Below are 12379 nucleotides of genomic sequence, written 5' to 3' on the forward strand. Positions count from 1 at the left end.
AGTCCAGCCTAAAGTACACATGTTCGTTTTAACCTACTCCGTGTTTCCAAACAACCCCAAGAGTACCATGAACTGCTCCCCTATACAAACCTTTGTGACTTCTATCTATTACTAGATGTAACAACAACTATTGGGATGCCGGTTACCAACCGTCTACTCACCGACTGTACAAAGTCTCTACCCAAAACCCAAATTCCAGCACAGAAAGTACTATCTCCACAAAATAGCCGCAAATCGTCACACAACTAAAATGATTCTACCCGAAAACTGAATCCAGTGCAAAAAAATGATTGGTTTCACTCAACACTGAATTCCACCACCAAAAACGAATGAGTCAAACAAAAAAAAAAATGCTATACAAAAACAAAAATAACTACACCCGACAAACAGAAATGAAACACAAAAACAGATAGGTTTCACTAAACACTGAAATTCAATAAAAAATGAATCAGTTCTACCGAAAACTGGATTTCCTGCCAAAAACTGCCACAAACCAATAGTATTTTCAACCCAGAAATGGAGCAATTTCCACTCAGGGATGAATCTCAGTTTAACAATAAAATTGTTCAGCCCAGTATACTACTATACCACCAAATTCTACACGGACCGATATTCTATTATTAGGAAACTAACATTGCTCCATGTGAATGTAAGAAATTACCATGTCCAGTATAAAATATATTTACAGGAAAATGATGTACTTAATATATTTTATGGTACTCACAATGGTACACACATGGTAAACTCACATTTCAGAAGATGGCTATATTCTTTCCTTTTTATTCGATTCTATTCTAATCGAACTTTGGAAGACAGCTATATTCTTTTTTTTTATTTTATTCTATTCAATGTGAAATTTGAAATTTGAAACTTGACTTTTCGGAAGGCGGCTATATTCTTTCTATTTGATTGTATTCTATTCGAAATTTGAGTTTCGAAATTTGAATTTTGGAAGATAGCTATATTTTTTCTGTTTTTTTCTTTTCTATTTAAATATATTCTTTTTTTTTCTATTTTATTTTTTTATTTTATATTCTTTTTTTATTCTATTTCTTTATTTTATTTTATATTCTTCTATTTTCTATTTTATTCGGTTTTATTCAATTCTGTTCTATTCTATTTTTTTTATTCTATTCTATTTTATTATGTTCTATTCCTTTATATTCTATTCTATTGTATTGTATTGTATTCTATTATTTTATTTTCTATTCTATTTTGTTTTTTTTCTATTCTGTTATATTCTATTTTATTCTATTCTATTATATTCTATAAAGCAGCCTAAGTAGGAATCATTATTCTAATTCACTTTTATATTTATTGTAATATGTTTCCATTTCAGATTAGTTTTAGAACTCAAATTCAAATTCATCTTAGAAATAAAAATCCAATTTGGATAATTTGTTTAGTTAAAATGTATTTTTATTCGTTGCAATTTGTTGCTATTGTGATTTGAAAATTTGGATACATCTTAACCTCTGCATAATAAAAATTCCGTCCGAACTTCGATTCGTAAGCTCTTGTCCCGACTTTCTCCCCTCCTGCTTTTGCTGCTGCTGCTGGGGAGACACATAATAAAGTCAGGCTGTGCTGGGGATGGAACAGAGTCCTAGAGGAGTGGAGTCCCTCGGTGGGGGAGAGCTCTCTGATCCCGCAAGTAGCTACCATACAGTCAAGGAGCCACAAGAACACTAAACCCTGGACCGACCACAATGAGGCAGAGTTGTGGGGGGGGGGGGGGCGACAGAGAGGGCAAAACAAAGGGGGTAATTGGGGGAGAAGAAGCAGGGGAAGGTACATTTTACCACCCCCCCATGTAGGCGCCGTAGGGCGGCGACTTAAGCCTTTAGACTACACGTATAGTTAAAATACCATTGTAGGCAAATAAATCCTTTACCCATAGCCTAACCACTGAATTTGCCTGTTACTTTTTAATGCCCCTTCCTCCAAGCCTAACCCAAAACCTAACCTAACCCCTAAAGTCTTCCTGAAATAAAAAGTTAAAGTAGCTGTGAACATACTATATAATAGACACATTCTAATACAGATATAACTATGCTTGCACTATTCCTGTGTTTGCCTAATTTCAGGAATGATTTTTCTTAACTTTTAAAAAGTTCTGTCATGTGACCATGCATCTTTTCTTCCTGATAATGGGGGTGGGGGAACAGGACACTGTGCAGATACACAGTACTGCATAGTCTATTCCGCCTGAGGCAAGATGCCGGCTGGGTTTGAGTAAGGGACATGTTCAAGAGGAAAGGTTGTGATTGGGCGCCATATGTGCCAGAGGGGGGGCGTGTGGCTGAAGAAACTATCCAATACAGGGATGTGTCTGCACAGTGTCCTGTACCCTCTGAATGTCCGGCCAAACGATGAAAGCTGACCATGCTGACGCTAAGCTTCTGTGCATTTTGTGGTTAGTTTAGAACAAGGAAGAAAGGTCACTGAGACGATCAACCAGGTACTCTAGATGCTAGAAATACATGAAATGATAGGCTATGATTTGTAAAACACACATATGTGAAAACGCACACATAAAAAAAATAATATTTAGCATAAACATACATTTTAACAAAATAGTTCCCTTTAAAAAACTGGACAACCAACCTTTTTTTTTTTTTTCAGCACTCACCTTTCATTAACCTCATCTTCAGTTGGGCGTTTTGAGGTATGTGTGACAATTCACCTTAAAAATTAAGTATAAGGGGAACGTACAGTAGTAAGTACTAAAGCATAACAGAAAAACGAAATACTGTGTGTGTGTATTATATTACTATTTTTTGGGATATAGTACCAGAGGAATGACTCTAATGAAGTGTATCCACATCCTTCTGGTTGCTGGTTACTGTACTATCAAAGAGCGGGGTAAAAGGGGGGGGGGTGAGCGGCCCTCTTTCACTGTTAGAACGAAGGCAGTTAACCTATGCAACTAGGGGGGTACCCGGCATCACTTAACGGATGGCACCACTGAAGGGAGGGTTTCTCCCTTCTGTGATGCCGGGTACCTCTCTAGTTGCATGGGTTAACTGCCTCGGCTCTAACAGTGAAAGACCGGCCCGCTCGCATTCCCTTTTACCCCACTCATTGATTTACAGAAATCCTTGTTTTTCACAGAATACAAAGTGTTGTGAATGGAGGCAGGGAATCCCGTCTTTCATCCACCACATATTCATTCTCCTCCATGACCATATTTGGTCAATTACATCACCCTGGGTCACTGGTCGATTTCTTTACAAACACCAGCTGGCCAGGGATCTGTCATTTTGCAGTGGTAGAGTGGCTGTCAATATTATTTGGTGGTTGTTGCAGTGTGGAAACATCATCTGGTGGCAGGGAGACATCGTTGGGTGGAGGATTGTCATGGTATACAAGTATCTACATTGCTGGATGATGTGATTGATGTTGGATTTATATCTTGCATCATTGTTTCCTTTTTTTTAAAAAAAGGACATTGTCAAAGTTCCTGTGTACTTGTTTACTTTTACGGCACGTTTGACAGGCTGTGAGAAAGCATTATGTTGCCTCCTCAGCCCTGAACCACTGTGCCGCAACTGCATTGCATGTGATTGTGGAGTGGCCCCATTCAGGGGAAAAGGTAACATTCAGTGGGGATAATTTTTGCTGTGCCGCAATGCAAGGCATCACCACTGTGGCTTCTGTATACTTCCTTATGCTGCCTTTACAGCTTAAGGAGGAGTGGTTGGAGTGGAAAAAACAAAGGCTCAACTGTGTGTATTTTTGATGACCTAAACTGGCAATCTGGAGCAGGCAATACCTACCCTCAAAGCAGAGCCCATATAGTGATTGGTGACTGTGGCCATGCTCTGCCACTTCTCACTTCTCTGCATATTATTAGCTGCTTGCTATACAGGTAGGATGGGCACTAATACAAAATCTGGTGCCCCAGCAATATAACACATTGATTCTCCTCCCAAAAAACTGCATTCAGCACTGCCTAAGATTAGGAATTAGCTAAACCTACCTGGATTCAGTTCAGGGCGGGTTCATCAAACATTACTGAAGTTCCAAGTGCTAAATCAGAACCATATTGAAGTCAATGGGAGCCTAAAGCCACTGACCTGTAAAACATGTACCAAGGCAGGAAACATTAAAAAAAAAAATGTTGTGGCCAGTAGCAGCAATTTAATAATGCTCAAATGGTAAAAAAGGGTAAAAATGCTAAATTCCTTGAAATAACATGCGGTGGGGATGCCTCGAACCTGACTGTGAAGTGGTGCATCTACTACCATTTACTGGCAATTAAACAAATGAACTCTATCTTCTTCAAAAATTTCAGTTTTGCTGTAATTTTGCTACTACAGCAAATTTAATTACAGCTGCTGGCCATTTTTTTTTTTAACAAAGTGGCTGGGGATTTCCTTCATCTATACCAGACCCTTATTCTAGATGAGGATCTGGTATAGATATTATAGATGTTAATGGGGACCCCATAAAAACAAAATGGAATGGAATTCTCTCTAGCAATAATACCAAACTCTTATCCAGATGAGGGTCTGTTATAGATGCCAGGGAGGAACCCATAAAAAAAGAGAAGTATGGTAATTTTTTTTTAGAATCATATTTGCCTAGGTGAATGCAGCATTGGTCCAATGCTTCATATGTCCTCTGTCAGCTCTAAGACTGAGAACCATCTGATCAAACACTGCCAATTGCTCAGTTCTCAGAGATTCCTGAGCAGAGAGCTGCTGACTGTCAGTCACCCCCTCCGCCGGGCTCACTGGAGTCCTGGGCTGTGGCGGGGGCAGGGGCAGGAGCAGCCGTGCTCAGGCTCTCAGTAGCTCACTGAGAGGCTGAGCAGGATGCCGGTCCAGGCATGTGGGCCAATCCCGACCATATGGTCGCAATCTTTCCTGAGCCTGGACCGGCTCTGTGATGTCAGCTGACAGCGGGCTTTAGCCTGTTGTCTGCTGAAAACGGATGACAGCAGTGCAGAATGAGCAAACGAGCTTTAGCCGTACTTCTCCTTTAATTTCAGGGGGGAACGCCACACGCAAAATAGAATAGGCCTTAGGAAGCATAGGGTTCCCTACAAAATCCATACCAGACCCTTATCCAATCATGCAGCCTGGCAGGCAAGGAAAAGGAGGGATGAGCATTAACCATTCCTGATGCATATCAGGCCACATGCCCTCAACTGTTCACTGAACTGTCATCTGGAATGTAAACAAAGGGGCAAGGTATACCTGGTATTATAATTGACCAAATATGGTCATGACCATATTTTGTCAATATCGTCACCCAAATGTGGCCATGCAGCCATACTTGGGCAATGATATCAGCCACTATCCCTGCCCCTTTGTTTACATGGCTGGGAATTTCCAGCCAACAAATAAATAGGAACAAGTGAAGCCACTGGTTGCAAAGGATATGGTGGGTGCTTTCTTAACAACCATTGACAAGGAATATAAGAAACTTTCATATAGTAGCAGTGGAAAAAAACACTACTATATAGAACACTGAAAGTCTGACATTAGGTCGAATACCTGAACCAGCAAAATGTGGTCCAAACTTATGTACGGACCGAACCAGGAGCTCATGTCTACTTGTGATCTGTTTTCAGAGTGCTGTCAAGTGGTCTATTCACATTGTTTTCTTTTACAGGTCTCTGCACTAGAGGGATTAGTTGGGAACATTTTCACCCTTGCTTTTCTGCCCTCAATTAATAGTAAGCATCGTGCATTTGTAACAATTTCAACTTGAAATTTTCCTTTTCACGTACTCACTTTGCAATTATACCATACAGTAAGTGGAAAAGTCAATGTCAGTCAGAGTTTGGTAGATTCTTTGTGTTGCCGGGGTAAATGGAAGGACAGAGCAGTGTCTTCAGACAGATGGTAACAGCACTGTCAGAGAGTAGAAGAGTCAGGCTAGGTCAGGCTAATGGCTAGGTCAGATGCATACAAACAGGTAAATGGAGCTATAGCTGACAATTGCAGAGGTAGTAGGTTGCTGATCAGGCAAGCTGAGTACAAAAACGAAAAGGAGGGCCATTGAAACCAAATGTTAAAAACGTACTCAAAAGTGTAATATATTTTAAGCAAATAACACCACTGTATTCAGATCCATCATTGCCACCTGTCCCAAACCGTCTCTCGAAACGGCATGCGTTTCGAAGATGCATCCCCTTCTTCAGAGGTAAACCAAACCAGCCAATGACTGATTGCTACAAGCAATGAATTGTCTTTTCTTTTTCTGTTTGTTACCCTCATTGTAAACTGAAAAGGCTAAAAATTGTCTGAAAGTGGTTTGGTACATGCATAAAGTGATGTAGTAAGGGTACAATATTCTGATACCATATTTTTAATCTTTCCTTCAAGATTTTAGCACCTCACTCTAGACTTGGCGAGTATTTTTCCTGACCAGCAACTACCCAGATTCCTGTGGGACTTCCCATGTATATGACTATGGGTCCCACACACATCTAGCTATATTTGTTTTCTTTCTTATGGGATCTGGCTTTTTTCCTTGATTTTGTTTCTGTGATCCTGCCAATAACACATGGCTTGATCAAGGGCGAGAGTTCTCACTCACTGTACTGTGTCTATGGAGCAGTTTTCACACTTTAGGACAAGAAGTGTTTTAATATTACAGAACACTTCCACTTCTCCTCCATCTCCATAACATGGGGGAAGTGCTCTGTAGAGCTGCTAACTAGGGATCGAACGATTATCGGCAAAGCTTATATATCGAGGGCCGATATGCACTTTCCCCGATATATCAGAATTGGCCCCTGAGGTTACCGATATTACCAATATTTTGGAAAGTGCTTGTACTGGAGTGGTGACTAAAGCTAGAGGCATCACCCTGGTACCGGCATCCATAGCCGACGGTCGGCTGTCTTGTAATGACAACTGATGCAGCTGAGAAGCCACTCGGCTGTCATTACAAGGAGCGGGAGGGGACGCCCCCCCCCCCCCCCGCCGCCTTCTGCGGCTCGCCCGGTGGGACGGGAGATCCAGGCAACCAGCCTGCATGGCCGCCGAAGACCCGATCAAAGCCACATTCGGCTCTGATTGGGTCTCCATGCAAAAACCCAGAAGTAATGTCATGACATCACTTCCGGGTTCTGGCGCCAGATTTAAAAAAAATGACAGCATTCAAAACAGCCAAACTTGGCGTTTTGAATGCTTATAAGTGCAGAGAAGGCATTTGGGGTCTTTTAGACCCCCAGATTCCACCACAAGAGTGCCTGTCAAGTAAAAAAAAAAAAAACATTTTTTTATATGTACAAAAATATCTGCCCATATCGGCCAATACCGATACGTGATGACCAAAATATCAGTATCAGCAATGAAAAAACAATATTGGTCGATCCCTACTGCTAACACTGCATAGGAAATGGGACAGTGCTGAATTTCTGTCAGTGGCAAATACATTTCTATGCAAATATCCAACACATACAACAAATAAAAAGCAAAAAGGACAAGTTCACTGTGAGGAGTGTGATAAACTTGAACTCCCTAATTTGAAAAAAGTAGCTTTTTGCACCAAATGTTCAAAACATGTGAAATGAAAAAAAATAAATAAATAAAACCTAACAGCTATACTTGGTCACCTACGACATTGTAATCCCTTACATATACACAGGGAAGTGACTGGCCCCAGATAATACACACAGATGAAACAAATCCTCCTGCAAAAGTTGTACCTGTTTATCTGCAGCTCTCATTCAAAGTGGAACATTTATACAGCTCATTTGAGATTTCAGAAAGCAGGGGGCAGGGAGCTGAAATTACGCTCTGCAGAGCTCAGATAGCAGAGCTGAGATCCTATTGGTGGGTAGGGACACGCACCCCCTTCACACAGCACACAGGAACAGAGCTGAGGTTGTCATTCACAGGCTGTGTACTGCGGCTCTCTCCCCTGTCAACTTTTTATATATTTTTTTAAGGTTTACAAACACTCTAAAGGATAAATTCACCTTTGGTAACATCTCATTTGTTACACCAGTATTTAGGGTGTAACATGTTACTGCAATATCCAAAGTACAAAATTCAGCCTAGCGCTCACTCCGAAGGGGAAGACTGGCGTGCTGCTCTCCTCAGGCAGGGAACTCCAACATTGGTACATAGAAAAAAAGAGAAAGGAGGCGCAAACACCTAGTGCATTACCCGGGGTCACTGTTTGCAAAATTTTTAATAAAATGCCAAATGCATACTCACAGACATAAAGATGATACAATCATGTTACAAGCATCCACCATGTGTGAACTGGAACAAGTCCTTCAGTCAGGACCGCTAACGCGTTTCGGGGGTCAGGCCCCCTTCAGCTCTGTATCTTCTCCTTGCACAACTTAAAAAAGCGCAGCCATGTGGGACTAAAACTACCATTTTCCACTGCAGCAGACGGCTTGTAGTTCTCAATGAACTGTGAGGGCGCTGGTGAACACTCACGTACTTCATTGACCTTCCTACTCTCCAGTAAATGTCTGCCTGTATGGGACACTGCACTCGTGATCTGCTTATTGAGTGCAGTGCTCTGCTGGCTCCAGAAAAAAATAACAATAACACATTATTTTACCTGCAAAAACACGTGTATATATTCATTTTTTTACAAGATGGCCGTAGCCTGCAAAGTATATCTATAGCTAAAACATGTTTTTATAGTTCTGGATAGAATAGGGAAGGATTAGACCCCACTTTTCTTTTTTTTTTTTGCTGTCTGTGTGCCATTGAGAAAATTTATCTCAACTTTGTATGTCTGAGACATAACAGCAAGTCTTTCATTTTTAATGAATTTCCAGTATAGGTTTTCATCCTACTCATGTGCTTCTCTTTTTCAATTATAGCTATTGTGGGGAATGGTATCCCTCTTCCAAAGCTTATGAATATAGACTTTAATGATGCAGAAATTGACATTTTTGATGTAAGTATTCCCTTTATTCATTACCTTTTTTGTTTTATTCCTGTCATTTAATTTTGTATTATAGGAGTCACAGATCAGGTACAGAGACAATGTGACATTGGGCATTGGTGTAATTTAGGAGACTGCTCAAGGCCACATCTACTTAAAGCGGAGTTCCGGGCACAAAATCGACCTAATCGATTTTGTGCCCATCCGCTGGCTCTTCTTCATCTGAAAAGGAATTGGATAGTTAGGTATATTTTTTTTTTTTATTCACCTTGTAATTGTAGATAGAAAATACTCACCTATTCTCCACTTCCTCCCTCTGTGCCGTGGCTCCGCCGTCACTTCCTCTTTGCGATGATTCCTGGGAGCTGAACGTCATCGCTCCCAGGAATCAATGCGACGGCACCGGCCCCGCTCGTCACTTCCGGGGCGACGCCGCATTCCCTGCTAAACAGCTTCTGGGCATGCCCAGAAGCTGTGGTGGAATGCGGCGCCGCACCGGAAGTGACGAGAGGGGCCGGTGCAGGCGCATTCTGGGAGAAGAAGACACGGAAGAGGACGCAGAAGAGGATCGCGCCGGCTTCAGCTGCCCACAACAGAGATAGCAACGCTGTAGAAGAAATTTTATAAGTAAGTATTTCTTCTTGCAGGAAAGTGCGAACCGGGACAGATCAGAGGCTAGCCATTGTGGAATGTACTAGCCCTGACTGTCCCGGGGGTATGTTTATTGAAAAACTGTTTTTGTGCCCCGAACTCCGCTTTAATGAAGTGTAATAGGGGAATTGGAACAGGTCTCTACAGACCATGAAGAAAAATATATCAATAGAATATAAAGAGATACTCCCTATTTCAGTTATGTAGTGCAGTGGCTTAGTCATTAGCACATCTGCCTTGCAGCACTGGAGCCCTTGGTTCGAATTCTGGTCAGGACACATCATCATGGAGTTTTCATGTTAAGCATAGTTTGCTTGGGGTTCTTCAGGTTTTCTGACACACTTCTAAGACATGCTGCATAGTTACAAAGTTAGTCAGGTTGAAAAAAGACACAAGTCCATCTAGCTCAACCAATAAAAAAGAAAAAAGAAAAAAGAAAACACAACCATATAATCCCATTTACACAATCCTTTACCCACAGCTGATCCAGAGGAAGGCTAAAAACCCCAACAAAGCATGATTTAATTTGCTACAGCAGTGGAAAAAATTCCTTCCCGATCCCCGTTCCTTCCAGAGAGGCAATCAAATACTCCCTGGATCAACTTTACCTATAGGTTTTAGTACCCACTTATATTATGTGCACTTAGGAAAGAATCCAGGCCTTTTTTTAAAGCAATCTACTGAGCTGGCCAGAACCACCTCTGAAGGGAGTCTATATACTGATAGCTTAATTAGCCGCCCTCTAATTGGCCCTAGTATGTATACATGTGAGATAGGGGCCTTAAATTGTAAGCTTATTGAGGACAGGGATCTAAATGTACAGTATGTAAATTGACGGTGCTATAATAGTAAATATATCCCTTGGTCCCAGCATTTACACCATGGTACACTATGTGCTCTGGCTGACACTTGGTTTTCAATGGGTGACCTTCAAAACAGAGCAACAGGAAGGTCATTTGAAATGTTTGCAATTGCAAATCTCTGAAAGCATAACCTTCGTACTAATTTGTGTGATTGTAAAAACCCTACCTGACCTAATGTTATGTTAACAATTGATGCACAATATTTATTAAACAAACTGAATGTTAGTAAAAAAAAAGTTCACTTTGAGCACCCAATAATGTGCCAGAGTAAATCGTAAATTTATTCCTTGCACATAATTGGGTATTCAAGGAAAACATGACACATCTCATTGACTATCCATCACTTTGCAAAGTGCATTTTCGAATAGCTATGTACTCTTTCGAAATGTAAAAAAAAAATAAAAACATCCTGGGAATTAAAGGGACTATATGAAGGAAAAGGTTCTGAGACTAAAAAAGGTTTAAGGGCTCTTTCACACGGGCGGTCCGATCAGATCCGCCTGTCAGTTTTTTAGGCAGATCTGATCGGATCCTCCATGCAGCTCTATGGGGCAGCGGGTGTCAGCGGAGACACCTCCGCTGACACCCGCTGCCATCCGTATCCGATCCTGTCCGTGAAATCTGGACGGATGGAAACCCTATTTTTCCATCCGTTCAGTAATCGGATCGGATCGGATGAGAGCGGACAGGCGGTCCGCTCTCATCCGATCCCCCATAGAGGGCAGCGGGGGCTGTGACACCTCCCTCTCCGCTCTGCAAGCGGAGACGGAGCTGTCATCCGCCGGCTCAGCGGGGATCGCGGATCGATCCCCGCTGAGCAACATGGATCCGCCTACGGAGGCGGACCGTGTGAAAGAGGCCTAACTATTACAACATTTGAATTGTGTAAATTTATTTTTAATAAAAATAGCAAAATTACATTTTTTAAAAACTACTTTTTATATAGTATGGGTTGAATGAGGTCAGTTTATTTCAACCTCTGGTTTGAAATATGTTTTGCTGTTATTTATCTTGTCAAAACTATTAAAATGCATTTTTTTTTAATTCTTAGGAACTTATTGTATTAAACTCCTAATATGGAAGGTAAGAGTGCACAATTTTACAGCTGTTAATATAATACTGTAGAAGCATACTGAATGGTTACACAAAGGTTTTTTTTTTTTAGCTTTTCCAATATTAAAAGCTCACTTTCAGGTTGGACCAAAAATAAATAAATGGATGTCAGCGGCCAGTAAGGCAGCTCTGGGACACCACGGCGCTGGAGTGGAGGTGGGTATACTTCTGCTTTAAAAGTCAGGCTCACTTATCATCCTGTTCAAGCAGCAATCTAGAAGAACCAGCGAAGAAAGGAGGGGTTGCATTAAGGACACTGGTCACCCAGCCAACAGATAGTTGGTAATATCGAAAAACATTTTTACGTGCCCAGCAATCCGTTGGTATTCTGTAGGGGTCCACCGTACTGCTGAAACACACTGGGTCTGGTACCACCATCTTGTTCTGTGATGTCATCAGGAGCCCAATTGTCTTTTCTATGCAGTAGAATACCCTATGGCCTCCTGGGATGCATAATGAGGTTACCCCAGGAGATTGTAGGTACTGCATACATCATTCTCACCTGAGAAAAATATACAAATAAAGAATTTCCAATTAGAAAGAGAGGAGGGGAAGAGGATTGGATTGATAGAAAATGGGTGGGGAATGTAAAGGTTCACTTTAAGATGACCAGTTTCCTCAACAAATACTATCAATAAAATCAATAAAATGTTTTTAGGCAGCATTTTCTGATGAATTGAAAGTGAAAAAAATACAGCGTGTTGCACATGGAAGCATCCCAACAATGAGCAAAAAAAAGCAGAACTTCATCCTAAACTCTAACAATACTGGAGGTTTAAATTTTTGAGGGGGCATGTACCTCGTTTTGGCAGATACCTGCTCCCGCTTAAATTGCCTAGGCCTCCCTTCTCTCCCTGCCCACAACTTCTTGGGACACG

The 12379-nt window shown here is 41.3% G+C and overlaps 1 protein-coding gene across 1 annotated transcript in view; it reads left to right on the forward strand.

The window, feature by feature from the left end:
- The window catches only part of LOC309567346 (BPI fold-containing family B member 4-like), a gene marked incomplete at both ends in the record, with an annotated part of 47105 nt that extends 35642 nt beyond the window's left edge, over window positions 1-11463 (forward strand). The window contains 4 exons of the mRNA XM_082272761.1: window positions 2626-2668; window positions 5623-5686; window positions 8810-8886; window positions 11440-11463. Of these exons, the coding sequence (XP_082128887.1) occupies window positions 2626-2668; window positions 5623-5686; window positions 8810-8886; window positions 11440-11463 (208 nt within the window). The remainder of the gene's footprint in view (window positions 1-2625; window positions 2669-5622; window positions 5687-8809; window positions 8887-11439) is intronic.
- Window positions 11464-12379: the final 916 nt, after the last annotated feature.

The sequence above is a fragment of the Pelophylax lessonae genome (assembly GCF_965119305.1).
Source record: "Pelophylax lessonae genome assembly, chromosome: 11".
In the NCBI taxonomy this organism is placed as follows: Eukaryota; Metazoa; Chordata; class Amphibia; order Anura; family Ranidae; genus Pelophylax; species Pelophylax lessonae.